Genomic DNA, 19,401 nt, shown 5'->3' with positions numbered 1-19,401 from the left:
GCTATAACTCAAAGCACATCAGGGACTTGTCCTAGCATGGTGACCTAGGCTGCACTATAGTCGAATATTACGACACGACTTTGGCTTCCCATAATTAAATGAAGACTATCGCCTGCGATAACACTCAGCTGCACATCAAATCGAGTGCTGCCTAACCTAACTACCAGCCACCTGCTGACGGTAGAGATGTTTTGGCTTCGCTTTTGGGGAGCCGCCATGCCGCTGCTCGCACCCTACAGCTGCAGTCTACGAGAAACCTTCCTGAATGTTGTGGCGGCAGTCCAGAGAAGAAGAGTAATATACTGTATATATTACATGTTTTGACCGTCTGCTCTCAGAGAGCAGGCGCATCTGCCCGTTGGATTAAACGCTTTGTTTAAAATGTAGCCTACGTAATTTAGGGTGGCTATTCCTTCATTTTCAATACCACAAAATCAAAGGAAAAAATTGCAGTGTCAGTTTTTTCCAATATCAAACCTTACAGTTTTTATTCACTGTTACTACTTTAACAACGTCGTTTTGGCCACTGCAGGCAGCTGTTTTCAGCGAAAGTAATTTAAAAAAAAACACAACACATTTCCTGCTCAGCTTCAAATAAAAGACAAAGTTAGAAAACACCTGGAGAAAATAGTCAAGCAATTAGCAACAAAAGCACCAGGTAGTACCCCTCAGGAGTTGGGAGACACCAAAAACAGAGCTAAAGGAGAGTGAGTACTCAGTACATTTATTCAGCTAATGTCTAAACCCACAAGACCTTCTGTCTGATAAAATGTAAATAAAATAAACACTTCTGAGTGAAGTTTATAAAGCATAAAGAACACAGACATCCGTCAGTATCAGTCATTCCTCCTGACCTCTATCCTCCTGGTTGCTTTATAGTTTACAAAAAAGAAGCTTTTAAACATAGTGGCGGTGGCCGATTGAATTAGGTTTCACTCTCCTTTACATGTTCACAGATGTTTGGATAAATTATTGGCTTTTTAATCGCCAACTATTTTATTGCACGTACAGTAACAAGCGCAGTTGCCGTCAACACGAGTATCCTTCACTTCACCTGGTTCACTTCACCACAGTGGCCTATCTGCCCACGCTTAGATTGCGTGTTGGTGTCTATGTGTATAGTTGGAGGAGCTCAGCCCGACGCTCTTTGTCATCAAAACATTAAAAAGTACTATTAAAAACACCACCAACATCGGGGCTTATCAATACGCCGGTAACTTTGCAAGGGATGTGCAGATATAAAATGATCTCGCCGATCTGCGACATTCACGAGTGATTGCACATGTAAACAGAACAGTGTGACATGACAGGGTGTTGACAGAGGTTTGTGAGTAGAGATTTATGACGGGTACGACTGGATCGTGTCAATGTCCACTCCAACTAAAACCCTAGAAAATATTGGTGACAATCTGTACAATTTCAACACAATTTTATTGAAAGCAAGCCCCCCCAGTATTGCATTTTGTTTTGTTTTTCGAGAATCGACCGCTGGAAATGACATGGACGACAGACAAGCCAACAACCAGTGATTGTTGTTAGATTCTCTGATTCTAATGACGTTAGCTTTGTTCAGTATGGGCATTGAAAGTGAACCATCATTAACGGTTCTAAAAATTTGATCAACAAAAAATGAAAAGTTGTGAATATTGTCTATTGCTTTCCGAACATGCCACAACATGACAAAGACACACTGTTTTCATGTGGCCGAAGAGAGAAAACTTAAAATTCTGAGTTCTGCGATATTGTTGTAGTAGACTTCATCACACTACTGCCAAATGACTCAAAGGTGATAAACAAAGCATATATAACAGATTTAGTTCCATGACCACACACACTCCCGCTTCATTCAGAGGTCATTCACAACTAGGCCAAGGATGGTGTTACCATGGCAACTAAACCAGGGAGAAGATAACCCCAAAAAAGCATTTTTTTTTAAAAAACAAGGAGAAAAAGAAATGTATATTCTTTAGTGTAGGACATGGTGTCCAAACTCACAGCCAGAAATAAGACCTAAGCAACACACATGCACGTCATCCTGACTGGCAATTTAAAGAAAACCACCCTGAACTGTTTTAGGGAGTTTTAACGGTTTTAAAAACCAACAATCATGACATACTGGTATTTTGAGGTATGTCATTACAAGCTCAGCTCTGTGAAGCCTAACCAGTAGTATCTACAAGCACTTTAAGTCAGTCATTATTTAAAAAAAACGTATGGTGCAGTTGTTCAACTTCATTTACGGTAATGTTATTAATAGCTCAACCTTCTGAGCTTTTTTTTTTGATTAACTGCATACCTGGTAACTGCCCTTTAACCCAGTTGGTCCTCTTTATTTACACACAAAGGTTGATAACATTTCTTTTACACCTAATCAGTGACAAGTTAATCACAAAACTGACCTATGGCTTTGACTCGTTACCAACACAGATCCTAATAGACTGGCAACATGTTGTTTAAGGATGATAGCAAATAAAAAAGGTGTACGATAGGTTAACAGTGGCACTAAAGCTTTAAACTGATTTAGTCTTGTTGCACCTTTAGGCAAAGAAGACTACCCAAACAAGCACGTGACTGCAGGTGGGCTCCTGTCTGCTATGAGATAGATCCGTATGCTGTCGCACACACAGTACTATAGCGATGGTCAAAATAATACATGTTACACGCCTGTGAGGGACAGTTAGTTAAGTAACGGGCCTCTGCATGAGTAGTCTGTTTAAACATACCGGTCAGCTTTACGTCTGTAATATCCCCCCCATAGTAGTCTTATGAACACCACAGACACAACCACATCTGTGTGGATGGATATCATTCCCAAATGTAGTGAATAAATTGCAAAGCAATGCCTGCTGGCCAGCGATCTTCGCCGAGAAGCCAAGATCCTAACGTTAGGCCACAGGGCACAGATTACTGCCCGGGTTTCGTAATGGACGTCAGTGAGTGTGAATAGCGGAGCTGAACGCGCACGAAGATACTGACGTATTGTTTCATGATCATCACAGCGAGCTTTGGAAGATAAACATTACAGTTATAATATGTGTTACCTGCTCTATTGGCTGCATTCTCGTCAAATAGCCTCGGTCTGAGTGTGCGCCATCATCACCGTGACGGCGTCACCGTCTCCCACAACACAAGACAGTCGACGAAGCGAACTAGCACTAGATGATACAGTGGTCGTAGCACCCTTTAGTCGGTCTATTCACAGCGTATTCGTGGTCAGCGGTGTGTGATACAGGCACGGGATGTCAGATAGACACACAGTGTAGATGCGGTTATTGTGTCTTTTGATAAGACAACTGCCCCCAACTAGCTTTAGCTAGCAAGCTAGTTAGCCAGAACAGGCCCGCCGTGCAAGTGAACGGTCTTGGTGAGGCGCCGGGGCATCAGCGCTCCCTCTCGAACCTTTTACACCGTTGGTAACCGTGTCTTCTGGCTGTTTACTTGTTCGGCTTCACTGAGACAACATGACTTGGCAGATATAATGTTTGAAACAACGGCGTTTACCTGGGGGTTTATCAGGTTGCCAGGGCGCGCGGGATCTTTCTCTCCGAGGATCCTGAACACCTCTCGTTGTCGATGACGTCACGCGTAGGTCCCTCGTAGAGGACGTAAAAGACCGTGTTACTGTGACGAGGAAAAATATCTGTGCACCGGGATAACTGGGAATAAACTGGCAATAAACTGGGTAAATCCGACATGACATTTTGGGACAAAGCTACAGAAATATAAGTGGAAGTTAAAAAAGCAATGCTGTTCCCAAAAAGTACCCCGTTGTGGTATCTTCTTTTCACTGTTTTTGATTAAATTAGATATGATGTAACTTCCTAAAATAGATGAGAGTAAATAAAAACCCAAGTTTCCCAAAAAATAGTTCAAAAGAGTCGTCAGACAGTGCACATTGGGTTGATAATAAATCCACTGTATTGTTTTTTTATTTCATATTTGAAAGATACTATCAACAGCAGCTTGGCCAGCTTGCAAGTTTGTGGATGTTTTTTATATTAATGGTCAGTAGAACGAGATAACATTCACTGTAGGTTGCTTTGTAGGTATTTATTGCAAAATGTACCTAAAAAGCAGAGTGACAATGGTATCAGAACAAAATGAATGGTTTGCAGCGCCCCTCAGTGGACACTGCGCCTTTATTTAACCAAAGGTCAGCTGCGATACAAAAGTAAGCGTCACATTTTAAAACTCTCCAAATGTTATTTTATCAAGGAGCAAAAACATGTATAATATCAAATGTGATACGTGTGTCTATTTTCAATCGTATATATATATTTTGACAACACAAGCGCATGCGTTGTGGCTTCCGAGTCAGTTACCCGGAAGTAGTGTGAAGGTCTTCTGACGATGTTTGGAGTTTAGATAACGTTTCACTGTTGTTGGGTCCAGTGCCGATGCCAACGCCAACATGGGCGTTAAAATAGAGATGTTTCGAGTAAGTACCAAATGTTTTAAAACCATGTCCGTGGACATTTAATATGTATTGGTTTTAAGATGTAATATCACACAAATATCTCGCTAGTCGTTATCGTTAGGCTGTGTGGTCATGTGGTCGTTTTCCACAGTCACTCACTTCCTGATCTATTTGTTTTTGAGCAGATGATGCTGTACCTGTCCTTTCCCGTGACCATGTTCTGGATCTCAAATCAAGCAGAGTATTTTGAAGAGTACATAGTAAAAAGAAAGGTAAGCAATGCTGCTGTTTTATTTGTGTCCACAGGCTCGGTGCTCTTCTTGTAATAACAAATGTCTCTTTCTCTGCTGACATCTTTTATGGTATCCAGAGGGAGATCTTCCCCCCTGACGAAGGACTGCGCGTACGTTTTTATTTATTTATTTAATTTAAGGCTAATATTAAACACCACTAATAATTGTTGTATGGTTTCCTAGCTGTTTTTAAACTATCCATACAAAGCAGTGTGTGTGTGTAATTAAGTCTGATTAGAACTACGGCTGTAAAGCAACATATATGATAATGATTATGTTATATTTATTTTCAGAGGAAAGAAATGGAGGACTTCAAAGAGCGAATGCGCCTTCGTAAGGAGCAGCAACTATTAAGAGCAATTTCTATGGAGTCTGAGAATTGAGGATTATTTGTTGAAGAAATGCATATATTACCAGCACCACTGATGGAGGATTATCTGGCAGTATTTATTGGGTAAAATTAAAAACTGGTGGGACTGGATTAAGAGCATGACACATCGAAACTCTTTGAGAAGTTAAGACATCCCTAATGTGTGTTGGGCGTTCCTTGTATGCCTTTAATCTACATGTGTGAATTATTATTTATTTTTTCACCAAGGACTTTTCAGATGCCCGATGAGTTGCTGTGATTGCATTGCCATAAAATTGTTATTTTAGTTATATATCCAGTTTGATCTAATGTAATTTTCACAAATTATTTTGTGAGGAGCAGTTTCTCTGTAGATTTATTTTTCTGTGTTTTACAACATTGTATCACATTGGATGTAATTGAGCATTTTTGATTATGATAAACAGAAAGAGATGTTAATACCAAAGCATAAAGAAAATCTCCATAAACTGATTTGAATTTAGCACAAACACAAAATACGAACTACCTGATTGCATAAGTATTTACCCCCTTCATATATACATTTATTAGAGGCACAGATGACAGCAACTATTGCTTTTAGCCTTTGATTTACAGTCTGGGTTATCTTATTCGAAAATAAAATATCAAGTTTCATTAGTCTGCAGCGGGTTTTCTTCTGTGAGATCGTTTTTTTCTACATTCATTGTAGATGAAAAAGAACTGGTTGCACCAGAGGTGATTCAGTTGTGTGATACTATGACATTCAATTATTTAATTTGCTGCTTATCACTGTTGTAAAATCCTGATGAAATCCCCTTGGTTTGTATAAAAACAGTTGAGGGAATGGAGGAATTTGACGCTATAGGCACTGACTATGTGTATAGTTCATTTTAATGCTGTTTTTCATTAAAGTCAATGTTGAAGATGTATCTGATGTACTGTACATTCTATGGCCACATCTCTAACCTCAGGTTAAAGATTCTTTGTGACCAGAAGAGAGCTGGTTTGACCACCAGCCAATATTTTTTTGTAGGAACAAGGTGTTTATGAGTTACTCTTGCAGAGGCATTGAAATGGAGAGTGACCCAAATGTACCTCCTGGTTCAACGCAGACAGTATAGATGTCTTAAACATGTACTTCAATAACTCAAAATGCCTCAACTTCTGAAATGAAGTGAATTGTGATTTTCCCTAATTCCTGGGTATGGTAATGTTATTACTATATTTTTCTTTAAAAATACAGCATGTACTGTATACTTTATGCACGTGATTATGCAGTTTGCCTACAGAGCCAACAAGTCTGTAGATGACGCAGTCAACATGGCCCTTCACTTCATCCTCCAGCATCTGGACTCCTCTGGAACCTATGCCAGGATCCTGTTGGTGGACTCCAGCTTTGCCTTCAACACTATCATCCCCTCTCTGCTGCAGGACAAGCTCTCCCAGCTGCATGTGCCCGACTCCTTCTGCAAGTAGATCACAGACTTCCTGTCTGACAGGAAGCAGCACGTGAAGCTGGGAAAACATGTCTCAGCCTCTTGGACCATTAGCACCGCTTCCCCCCAAGGCTGTGTTCTTTCCCCTCTGGTCTTCTCCTTGTACACCAACAGCTGCACCTCCAGTCACCAGTCCGTTGAGCTCCTGAAGTTCGCGGATGACACTGCATTCATTGGACTCATCTCTGGTGGGGATGAGTCCGCCTACAGGTTGGAGATCGACCATCTGGTGACCTGGTGCGGACTAAACAACCTAGAGCTCAACGCTCTATAGACAGTGGAGATGGTTGTGGATTTCTGCAAGAACGTAGCCCCACCTGCCCCTCTTTGACTATGTGGAGTCCTTCCGCTTCCTGGGCTCCACCATAACCCAGGACTTCAAGTGCTTAACATCAGCTCCATCACAAATAAGGCTCAGAAGAGGATGTACTTCCTGAGGCAGCTGAAGAAGCTCAACCTGTCAAAGGCAACGATGGTGCATTTCTACTCTGCCATCATTGAGTCTATCCTCTGCTCCTCCATCACCGCCTGGTACACTGCAGGCATTGCCAAGGACAAGGGCAGACTGCAGCGTATCATTCGCTCTGCTGAGTGGGTGATTGGCTGCAATCTGCCATCCATCCACGACTTGTTCGCCTCCAGGACTCAGAGGCAAGAAAAATTGTAGCCAACACCTCTCATCCTGGACACAAACTCTTAGAGTCCCTTCCCTCTGGCAGGAGGCTGCGGTCCATCCGGACCAAGACCTCACAGCAGAAAAATCTGCAGTCCCATCTGCAGTCGGGCTTATCAATAAAGCCCGGGACCCCCCACTGACTCACATACCTACATCCCCAGGACAATTTCTCACAGTTACACACCCTTGCACAACTTTTCTCTTTTAATAAACACATGACATTTTAATAACATACCTGTTTTAACATACTCTTATTTGTTTGTTTGTTTACCATATTTTATTGTAAATGTTCATATTTTTTAAATTATACTATTACACTGTGTTTATTGTTATGCACCAATCACCAAGCCAAATTCCTTGTATGTGTAACGTACTTGGCAATAAACAGTTTCTGATTTAACACCCTATATGAAGTGGAATGATGGTGCCATGACATATCATATGATACTACAGTGCTATTCATTGTGCAACTCCACTTATCTGATCATTTTGCCCAGAATGTCACAACAACTATGTGCATGGTTGGAGTGCAAAAGAAACAGTCACAAGGCAATGCCTTAAAGAATAACAATTCATAAAGCATGTTGAATACGAAGTATAAAACTGAAAATTACACCATGACCCTTTTGGACCAGCACATCTATCTTGTGATCTCACAAATATAAATATGGGAGAGGGCCATGCTTGGCTTGTCCAGACACTTTTAAGTTTTGGATGTGTCTGCTGCTGAATTTATTTCACATCCATCATGTTGAAGTGATGATGTGTCCCCCCAAGGCTCATCAAATGATACTCTCAAACATATTTAGCAATAAAAGATTGGCCTGTTGGATATCTCACAGTCGGTCTCCCGAGGCACTGGTAAAAGAGAGTGTGCGTTTCTTTCTTGCAGCTGTTTCTTTTTTCATGACTGCCATTCATTATGGAAGTCAGTAGTATTTTGTGATGATAGCAGTGGCTACTAGTTGAAATTAATATTAAGAAAAAGCCAGGAATTGCAAAGGCTTGATTCAAATCTAAATACAAATGTAATTAATGTAGCTTAACCGATATTTGTTTCAACCAGGTTACTGCACAACATTTGGGATTAAGTGTATGAGACGTGTTCATGCAATAGTAGTATCAGGCAATAGAGGGCAACATTTCACTGTTGAAGCCTGTGCCGTCGAACCATACAGGCTTTAACAACAAGGAAGTGACCGACCAACGAGCCAACAGGTTGCTGTCAAGATGGCACCGAGTGGGCTGAAGGCGGTAGTTGGAGAAAGTAAGTTATACATTCGTTTAATCGCTGTATTCACTTTCAGAAGTTTATTACAACTAAAATACACGGGTTGTTAATTGGATTTGTCTCGAAGGATCTCGATGAATTGACGCTAAACCTTTATCAGAGATACTGCTGGTCTCTTCCTGTTCCAGTCACAAATACAATGCTAACACTACCTAAGGACATGATGTCACCGATAAGCAAGCCATTGATACACATTCGTACTGTGTTGCTAGTGTTGGTAACACCATTAGCCGAGGAGAAATAGTTTGTTGTTGGCGGATGTAAAAATCGACTGCGTCAGTGACTGACGATGTTGTGAGCATTGTCGTGACAGTCCTAAATATGAGCTAAGATTAGCTAGTCAACCCAAAGAGGAAGTCCGGTAACTTCACTTGAGAAGGACTAACGTTAAATCAGCCCTAAAAAAATCGTGTTGTACGTAATTAAACTTCGATAAAATCTGAACTGTTGTTACAAAAAGTTTTTAAAGTAACTAATATTTCAATATCAACTTATTTCGTTTTTACAAAAAGCCTAACTATTGTTTCAATAACGTCATATAATGAATTGTGCTTTTAAAGTATCTCTTACATTTTGATATAATAATGATTAATGAAGACTTTGTATATCCGCAAATCTCTACAAAGACAAATAGTTATGTAATTGTAATGGATATTTAACATTATATACGTTTGTATAACATTATAAGTATTTGCATTAAGGGGTTCAGTTGTTTTAAACAACTCCTACTGTTTAAAGGCTAATTTCTTTGATCACTGATGCAACCGTTTCATTATGTCAAAGGGAGAAGTGTAGCGTGAACAAACCTGTCACACAGAATTGCTAAAATCTTCAATTGTGCCCTAGTAATACAAGTAACTCTGACCCAGGACTCACAGATCAGACCAATGATGACTTGCTATTTGTTCATTCTAAGCCCATTTGTAACTGAGTTTTGGAGCTTGTTTCATTATTTTTTGATTGCAACTGATTTGAGTATAAAACACATGTTTGTGATGCTGGGCCTGGGCTTAGGAAATCTGCAACCGCTGCTGTAACGGTGGCATGTGGACAGATATTATGCGCTTGATCTAATGCTTGGAAATATTGTTGTCCGCCAAATAAGATATGTCACTGCAAGTCATAAACTAAAAGAGCAGTGACAGAATAAAGTCAAATAACAGCATTCTGTAAGAGGCAAGATGGGCTGAGGCCTGGTAATTATGCATGCAGATATTTTAAAGAGGAACAAATATATAGGGTAAGATTAAGAGTGCTAAAATGATTTGATGGTCTGCTTTGAGGTGGAAGGCCCCAGTTTCCAGTAGTCATCTTTTCCAGTTGCCTGTTTGGAAATGGGTTGGGCATGACACAACCTTTGTCAGTGATTCATTTTCCTCGTGGTCCTGACAGACAGTTCTGTCGTTGAATGTAAATTGGTGCAGACTAGATTATTGTTATGCCTATATCAGCAGTCCTGACCCAGAATCAAATATGTATCCACTGAAATATTCAGAAACTTTACCAATCTATTTGTGGAAACAATTTATAACGTAATGATTACAATGATCTTAGGTGTAGTGTAACAATGACTAATTCACACTAATGACTAATTGATTTTGTTTTGTGGAATAGCACCTTTGCTCTGTATGTTTTATTTCAGAGCATTTTGGGCAATATGGCCCACTTTCATAATGAAGCACTGCAGTAAACCCTCACACTTGGTTTCACGGGGAGTGCCACACCTCAGCTGTTGTGCCTATGAAGTCACTGGAACAACTATGCTTTTGTCTGATCTTCGTACACTGTAATCACAACAATATCACATAAGGAAGTTGCACCAAACTGACTGAGTTGGTAAATACAAGTACTCCATATGGGTTTGTGTAAAGAAAGTTCCTGGTTCCTGGTCAAGAGAGTTTTAGACACACACAGCCAACCTTTAACCCTTTGCATTGGGTTAATATAAGAAATGTCACAACATTTCAAATTGATATTTCACTCGCTTGTATCTCCTTACAGTGACTGTAGGCAGAAAAAGACAACATTTCAATTAACACGTGTATTTTTTACTCTTTAACCACTGATCCGCAATATATTAAATGTCACTCTTTGTCTACAAGTAAAGAAGAATATTCCCAAAAATGAAGTGTATAAATTATAAATGGATGCTGTAACAAAAAGGGGAGTCACTGCATATTATAGGTATCACAGAAGTGATTATTATGGTGTTGTGTCAGTTCTGTTTTACAAACCGCGTTGCCAGATATTTCCATATTGGAGTCGTTGCTAAAATTCACCTAAACCTTTTTTGTGCGGAGCAAGAAAGGTTTTCAAATGATTGATTGTTTTGTAACCATACATTTAATTTAATTCTTCTACAGAAATCCTCAGTGGGGTCATAAAGAGTGTAAAGAAGGACGGAGAATGGAAGGTAACAGTTGCTCAATAGGAATGAAGAAATCCCCAGATTTTGTCTTCTGAATTTCTAACCTGTTTATCTCGTGTTTCTCCAGGTTCTCATCGTGGATCACATGAGCATGCGAATTCTGTCCTCTTGCTGCAAGATGTCAGACATTTTGGCAGAGGGGGTGACCAGTAAGTATGCAGATAATTAACGGTCTTGCATCCTGTGGATCAGTTGCATACATGAGGGATCAAACTTTTGAAAAAATAACGGATATCAGTACACTTTCTTAATTTTTGCCAACCTCTTCAAACTGTCATAGAGCAATCGTGGGATATTTATAGCTGTCTTGTCACATACAAATGGATGCCAAAGTATTTCTTAAGTTATAAATGTCCATTGTCCCCAGTGCATGAATGGTCACTGATTTATTTGATAAAAAAAATGAAAAAATCTCACCAGCCTTATTAAAAGAAGCACCAAATGTATGAATTTCCTATGGGAGATTGATATGCCAACACTCACTGATTTTGTTTTTTCCCTTTACAAGATGATGGGGTTTTATTTGCAGTTGCATATTGATCAAGTCTGTTTAGATTGAATAAAAATCCTCTGTTTTATCCTTTTCAGTTGTGGAGGACATCAATAAACGCAGGGAGCCCATCTCTAGCTTGGAGGCCATTTATTTGATTTCCCCCGTGGAGAAGGTCAGCTGTTTTCTCTTCCTCAGAGTTCCATCAACAAGATCTTCTGTGTTCTTTGTGATTTTTGTCATTATCCTAAAATTTTAAACAAAATTTGTTTTCAATTGCAGTCGGTTCGTGCTCTCATTAATGACTTCAAAGACGCTGCCTTTACTTACAAAGCAGCACACATCTTCTTCACTGATAGTAAGATTGTCTGTGTGTACTGTGTGCATGTTCATCATTCATTTCATTTCGGTGAAATTCTGTGAAAAACAGCTTAAACCTATAAGAAACATATTTATTGGTCAGCTATTTTCAAAAGTGCTGTGCAAAACATTTAAAGTTTCAAAATATACTGAATACTTACATTACCATATTGCCATTTCTAAGTTATTTATTGATGTTTGCTTCCATAGCTTGTCCAGATGGTCTCTTTGCCGAGATTGGGAGATCCAGAGTCTCCAAGGTTGTCAAGACTTTAAAAGAGATCAATGTTGCTTTCCTGCCGTATGAGTCTCAGGTAGGAATTATCCCCTCTTTACTTGAACCAACTTAATTCTTTTGGCCACATTGTTCTTTAATCACTTTTGTTTTACTTGTGTTTTTGTGACCGACAGCTCCTGAGAAAATGATCTGGCTAGCTGCTAAATGCTAAATCCATTTTGTTCAACAGCTAGTCACTAGTGTTTTCTGTGTGATGTTTGGTGGGTTTTACCACCAGGGTTGATTTTTGAATGGGCAGCTAGCATAAAGTGGTTTTATCAGAGCTTTTTTACGAGTTAAGAGTGAAACAAACGAGTAAATGCTCCCCTAGAGCTGTGGGTGTATTACTTAAGAGTGACACATTTCATCATTTCCTCATTTCTTTCCGTTGGTAATGTAAAAATATATATATTGCAGCTTGATTGTTGTAAACGTAAATGATGTGCTTAAATTGAAGCAAACCCCAACCCCTCTCACCCCTGCAGGTATTCTCCCTGGATGATCCAAACTCCCTGTACTCCTTCTACAGTTCTGAGCCAAATGAAAAAAAAGACAAAATGATGGAAAATCTGGCAGAGCAGATCGCCACCCTGTGTGATACACTGAAGGAGTACCCTGCAATCCGTTACCGCAAGTAGGAAAACCTTTCACAAAAGTCAATTAAAAGTAACTTTTCACAGAATTTGCTGATTCACTTGTTGGTATCTCTCTAAGGGGACCAGAGGAGAATGCTAGACTGGCGGATGAGGTCTACCAGCGCCTTACTGCTCACAAAGCTGACAACCCAAGCATGGGAGAGGTTAGGAACTACTTCCATCACCATCCACAACAATTCCTATGTGCTCTACTGTATTATTATAATTCTTGTATTCTAAATTCTTAAGTTTCTTTTTTTTCTTCCTGCTAAACCAACTTTTCTGCATCAGAAAATAGACTTCCTTTGAGATTCGGCAGCTCTTCACCTTCACAGGCTGAGGATGTTTCTTTGGTTTCTGGGTTTTAATTCCTGTGTTTTTCTCACGCTTTGCTGGACCTTTTTCCCTTTTCCTTTTCTGTTTTCTTAGCTGACAATTCCTTAATCCTGAGATGGGTCTTAACAGGCATGTATTACTGTTTTCTTTTTGCCCCCATGCATCTGAAGTGCATAACAATGGCTGTGCTGTCTAAGTATTCTCTTTTCTAATTTTCTAACTCTTATTGATAAAAGCTGACGAGACTTTTGCTGCATGACGGAGTTACAAAAAGATAATGAAGGGCCTCGTATTTCATGCATACTGTCGACTAGATCCTCTTTTATTATGCATTTGTGGATCAAATCTTTGGTTTATCTGAAATGATATCCCTTATGTTCATTGGTTTTAGGGTCCAGATAAGGCGCGATCCCAGCTACTGATTGTTGATCGTGGGTTTGATCCCATCTCGCCTATTCTGCATGAGTTGACCTTCCAGGCAATGGCCCACGACTTGCTAGATATCAAACAGGATATCTACACGTGAGTGAGCATCGTATTACATATAGACTGCTGCTCATTTGCTCCGCCAGATCACTGTGCTGTCCTGGGCGTGTCGTTTCTCCATCGTTAATCGTGTTGTATGCGTGTACTCGTTTTCAGTTATCAGTCAACCGGCATTGGGAATTCAAATGACAGAGAAGTGTTATTGGACGAAGATGACGAGCTCTGGGTTCAGCTCAGACATATGCACATTGCTGACGTCACTAAGTAAGTCTGTCACAACTAGATTAAAGTATCTCTAATGTTAATGTCATCCTTCCCAACAAGCTCTGGTCATTGCTTTCTCCAACTGAAAACACACACTTTGCTTTCTGAAAAGTTAGAAATTCTACACTATACTATGCCAATAAATGAAATTAAATAGCAGCGTCATATTAAGTGGAGAGAAATTAAAATAATTAAATTATCTGTAATAAGCATATTGAAGCCCATACATTTTGCTTCTTCTTTTTTTTTTTTTTTTTGTTTAAACACAAAAGTTAGTGGAATGTCTGTGGGGATGTCTGTCTATGCATGTTTACTGTATATAAAAGGTAACATGTTGACCCTGTAAGGTATTTAAATCAAAAATCTAACTAGATTGCATTTTGGTTGCTCAGTAATATTTTATTACTGTTTAAACGTACTCCTGCGTAAGGCGACTAATCATTTTCAAAACCTGTTGTTGCAGGAAAGTGACGGAGCTTCTTCGCACCTTTTGCCAGAGCAAGAGAATGTGCACCGACAATGTGAGTGCTCATGCAGTTTTGGTTTTGGTCCAGTTATTATTACAGATGTCCATGATACAAGATGAAGACAACTTTTATGTTATAATGCCATTTTTAATAAAAAATGTTTTGCATCCCAGGCCAACATAAAAGATCTCTCTCAGATGTTAAAGAAGATGCCCCAGTACCAAAAGGAGCTGAGCATGGTGAGTGGGATAAAGATAAACTCTTCACTATTAATATTATCATCTAATGACCATGTTTCTATTGTAAAGCGAGTACTCTGTACTGTACTTTCAGGATTTTGAACATATTGTATTAGGAGACACTTCTGACAGTAAATTGAACAGTTAGTTTAAACAAGTCTTAACTTAAATGTTGCCCACATTGTAGTTAATTTGCCCAAACATTGATGGTCCAACATGTCAAGAATCTCTGGAGTAGCTCCAGAAAGTCTCCCATCAGAGTTGTCAGTCTTGCCTGTAGCTTTAAGAAAAATGTTTTATAGGTTTTATATATCATGCGATTATAACCACAAATTAATTCATTCACAATAATCCTAATTAATTTTCATTCACAGTACTCTACTCACTTGCACCTAGCCGAAGCATGTATGAAGACATTCAAGGCCTCTCTTGATAAGCTTTGTGAAGTGGAACAGGTCAGTAATCTTTTGGTTGCATAATTGGAATGGAATGTTTTTACTTTTACTGTAAAGGTCAAGTTTAAATTTCTTGTAATTTGTCATCTCATGCGCTGTTGTTGGCAAAACAACCTGACAATCTGTAGTTTTTATATCACAGGGGATCAACTAAGTGTCTCACTCACTCTCCACGCAAAGTGACCTCAGCGTTATGGCGTCTTTATTTATAGTTCCACTGGTCTTGTGATATTTTAATGTAGAATCGTAATAGTGCATAAGAAGCTTGGGACCGGACGTCAACATCCATTTATATCTGCAGAAGAAGCTGTTATGTCATTACTGTAAAGGCATTTAATAACACATGCACTACTTGGTAATGTGGAAATCCCTCCATCAACATGAGCTTTGGGATAAAGCCACGGTCCAGACCAAACCCCAGTGTGTCGTTTGTATAAGCCAGCCATGCTTTGTCTCTCTGAGGGGATGTATTCTGCCACATTTAGTCCCGTATCAGATGAGTCCAAAGCACACAGGAAATGTTAAGCGATGCATGGTTGTGGCATTATGACAGGCAAGTGTTAATGGGCCCTTTTTAAATGAGTGAATCACTCAACTGCACTAATGGAGTGTCAGCATGTCTGAAAGCTGCCTCTTTAATCCAATGGGCATGTTTTGGCTCAAAGATGGACAGTGTGATCCAACCAGCAACAGCTCCTTGTCAGCTGCCATTTGTTTTAGTGCTCTACATTGTTTGGGCAACCCAATACAAATGTCTGTGTGTAGCGGTGTATCCAAAACAATGTGCTCTATTTTTATGTGCTCTCTATGTAGCCGCTCTCTAGTTTCAGTTGCTCACAAAATGTTTCGTTATTGATTGGCGTTAACGAGGCTTAGTCCAAATTCATCATAAAGCTTCACAATAGTTTTAAGGGAGGTCACACGGTGCCTAGGATAATAGTATAAGCAAAGTCAAGTAGCCAAAATTTGTCATTATTTTTGACATATTTTTTACAAATGCAACTCTGGAGGTTTTCGCTGCAATCTAGGATCTGAAAGGTGTCTTTCATCAAAGAAACTTGAACCTTTTTAAGAAGTTTAAAGGCTCTGAGCCATAGTGCTCTGACCCTTGCTAAACATTGTTAAAACCATAGTATTGCAATGAAAGAGAGAGAAAAAGATATTGAATAAGATTCAAAGGTTAGTCATCCTCCTGTGTCAGCTGACAGTTGTAATTGAGATTGTAGTAGAAGTTAATGTTTAAACACGGGAGTCTTCCACAGGACCTGGCAATGGGAGCAAACGAAGAAGGGGAGCCTCTAAAGGATGCCATGAAGAACATTGTTCCTGTTCTCCTCAACAATGAAATTGAGGCCTATGACAAAATCCGCATCATACTGCTGTACATATTCCACAAGAAAAAAGGTGCGACTTTGTCAAAACTCTTCCTATTTTAACGAATACATTTTAAAACCAATTTTTTTTTGTGCTCAAAAGCATTCTTGTATGTGACCGTTAATTACAAGAATTAAATGTGATCAAATGTGATTAGCAGAGAGGTAAGTAGGTATCATTGCCTTCACCATTTTTAAACATCTGGTTATCCGTGTAGGCATCGCGGAGGAGAACCTTGCCAAGCTCATCCAGCATGCAAACATCCAGGCCGACAGCAACATCATCACCAACCTGCAGAACCTGGGCTGCAACATTATAGCTGGGGTAGATGTCTTGATTACGGTGCGGTTGCAGTTTTAAAATATAATTTCCCTTCAGTATTTGTTACATGCGTCATGTTGTTTGTCAGGGCCGCAATGCTGGGAAAACACTGCCAGAGCGCAAGGAGCGCACAGAGAGCACCTACCAGCTCTCTAGATGGGTTCCCTTCATCAAAGACGTCATGGAGGTATTAAAGCCCAAATCACGTTTCTGATGTTGCAGGCTCACCTGCTAAGTTTCGCCCTCAGATTTGTACACTATCTGTGTTTCTGTAACGCAGAATGCCATTGAGGACAAACTGGACCGAAAGCAGTGGCCATTCATCTCTGACCCTGCTCCCATCAACACAACTCAGACGGCCATCAGGTAGGTGCTGCTGGAAACAGAAAAGATATTTTTTATCAAATATGAACTGCACATTGTTACTTTATTACAATTCATGATTAACATAATTAATTGGTTAATGAGTAATGAAACAAAAACATTTTGAAATGTGCCTTTTTTCCCTTATGTTCCAAGGTGATATTCGTTCATTAGTTTAGTTCAATTTATTATTTGGCTTTGTGGGTCTCTATTCCTGTCATTTTTCACTCAAGGATAAACTTACAATAATTTGGTGGGCAAAGGTCTCTGTGACCTTACAAAACAAGTTTTTGGCCATAACTCAAGAATTTATATGATAATTATGATAATTTTGCACAAATGTCTAATAAGATAAAATGATGAAACAATGACATTTTGGACGGACATGGATGTAAATTGCAACATGACTGGTTTGCAGAGGCATACAACTGCAGGGCGGTAATTGTACTTTTTTTTTTTTAAAGCAACAACGATATTAACTGGGGTAGCAGACAGATTAATGTTGTCAAATAAAAGCTTTTATCCCTGTAACTGAGTTAAAGCCAAGCTTGTGATGAAGTGAATCAAGGAGAAAAAGAAATTAAGCCAGTTTTGTTTTGAATACTTTATAATCCCCCAGGCAATTCCTATCTGGGTTCACTTATAATCTGCATAATGCACAATGCTTGTCCCCTTCCTTTTTAGCAAAGTGCAGAATTAAAACTGAGTAGTCAATAATGTTAACGCAATATGGCTATATATAACTGGACATGACCGTTGAAAAATAGTTTAATTTGATCTCTTTTGTTACATTATGAAACTGATTAGCAGAGGTAGTAAGCAAAGCTTTACAACAACATATACATGCAATACTTATTCCTTTCACATCCTCAAATGATTTTAATTGATGAGCGTTTTGCTTTTTGCCAATTTCATGTGAATACAGTATAAAAGTACTTGCTATTATTCAAATTGGGTATGATTATTGATGGATCATTTCCGTGTAATGAAACTGGCTGCTTAGCCTTTAGCTTTAGTAAAGTTACTTGTTGCTCAATTGTTGTTTTAATTCCTTTTACAGCAGCGCACGTTTTGGACACTGGCACAAAAATAAATCTCCAACAGAATATCGCTCTGGCCCTCGACTTATTATATTTCTGATTGGTGGGCTGTCGCATTCAGAGATGCGCTCTGCCTACGAAGTTACTCGAGCCACTGATGGGAAATGGGAAGTGCTGATTGGTAAGCAATCGCTGTTGAGCAGGCCACGATTTTTGTCCCAAAAATGCAGCATTCAAGAAGTCCTCTTTTATTATAAATATTACTTTCTCCTTGACAGGGTCTTCTCACATCCTGACTCCTACCAGCTTCCTTAATGACCTGAAGAGTCTGGACCAAGTTCCTAATCCTGACTGTTAGATGGTGAGATCCTGAACAGGGTAGAGCACACTGGAATAAGGGTTTAGTCCTTCATGGTCTTCTGTCACAGCATCTCTGTTGTCTGAAGTGAAACATGAGGAGAAAATCTTAAATGTAGCCATGGAAGGAAACATTTGTGATTCTTTATTTTGTTTTAGAATGATCTTTTTATTTTTTGTTGTGAATTGGGCTCTGTATACTGCTGTGATTGAAATTGTATTAAAATATTTAATTAGACATTAATACTATCTTGATTATTTTACTATTCACATTCAAATTGTTATTTTTGTTACTAAATATATATTAGATTTTCCTTATTTTGTACTTAAAAATGTCATAATTTCCTTAAAACTGGATCATATCACAACAAAAATCGTATCCGGTCTAATGTGGATGTATATAAGCCAATAGAAGTATGTAACGTATATTCAGTGACATTAATTATGGAATACTTTTTTTTTTTTTTTTCTGTTCCCTCGTTTTGCACAGTTACCATATGCTTTAATATATTGCTTGGAACAAGTGTGGTGGGTGTTTGTTTCTTTGTTGTTAAAAAATAGTAATAAAAGAAACTTGATATTCACTTGAAATTGTGTCTTATGCATAGTGTTCCAGTGGAAGTTCAGTCAGCATACATTTAAAAAAAAAAAAAAAAAAAAAGTGACACAATAATCTCAAATCATTGTCCACTTTATAACTTTGTCCCACATGCTGATCCCAATGCGAAGAATAAACTTCCATGCTCAGAATAAACTTCCATGCTCAGAATAGTTTTAAATCATTGTGGACGTCTTTTGACGCTATTAAACCACCTCTAACATGCTATCCTATTATCCTTAACGTCAGCAGAATATACTAGAACGTCTCTAATTTGAATGTACCCTATATATTATGTGATCAATGTGGGCAGAACATTTTCAGTCCTCGTTATAACTAAACATTTTAACAGCTTTGACCAACAAGTATTTTGATACTTTATTGTTCCG

At 39.0% G+C, this 19,401-nt stretch overlaps 2 protein-coding genes across 2 annotated transcripts; both read left to right on the top strand.

The window, feature by feature from the left end:
- Positions 1–4,329: 4,329 nt before the first annotated feature.
- pet100 (PET100 cytochrome c oxidase chaperone) lies at positions 4,330–5,988 on the top strand. Its single transcript, XM_068718987.1, has 4 exons — positions 4,330–4,438; positions 4,603–4,689; positions 4,788–4,820; positions 5,004–5,988. The coding sequence occupies exons 1-4, from the start codon at positions 4,412–4,414 to the stop codon at positions 5,091–5,093; spliced, it is 237 nt and encodes a 78-aa protein (XP_068575088.1). The 5' UTR covers positions 4,330–4,411; the 3' UTR covers positions 5,094–5,988.
- A 2,428-nt stretch (positions 5,989–8,416) lies between these two features.
- Positions 8,417–19,005, top strand: stxbp2 (syntaxin binding protein 2). Its single transcript, XM_068718643.1, has 19 exons — positions 8,417–8,498; positions 10,886–10,935; positions 11,018–11,099; positions 11,539–11,615; positions 11,723–11,798; positions 12,011–12,114; positions 12,563–12,711; positions 12,792–12,876; positions 13,440–13,570; positions 13,691–13,798; positions 14,262–14,319; positions 14,439–14,504; positions 14,879–14,959; positions 16,222–16,363; positions 16,551–16,657; positions 16,743–16,841; positions 16,935–17,020; positions 18,078–18,238; positions 18,336–19,005. The coding sequence occupies exons 1-19, from the start codon at positions 8,462–8,464 to the stop codon at positions 18,413–18,415; spliced, it is 1,779 nt and encodes a 592-aa protein (XP_068574744.1). The 5' UTR covers positions 8,417–8,461; the 3' UTR covers positions 18,416–19,005.
- The last annotated feature ends 396 nt before the right edge of the window (positions 19,006–19,401 follow it).

The sequence above is a fragment of the Cebidichthys violaceus genome, unplaced genomic scaffold, assembly GCF_023349555.1.
Source record: "Cebidichthys violaceus isolate CVI_PGR_0920_01 unplaced genomic scaffold, fCebVio1.0.p SCAF_23, whole genome shotgun sequence".
In the NCBI taxonomy this organism is placed as follows: Eukaryota; Metazoa; Chordata; class Actinopteri; order Perciformes; family Stichaeidae; genus Cebidichthys; species Cebidichthys violaceus.
This window is presented reverse-complemented; position numbering and strand designations above follow the sequence as displayed.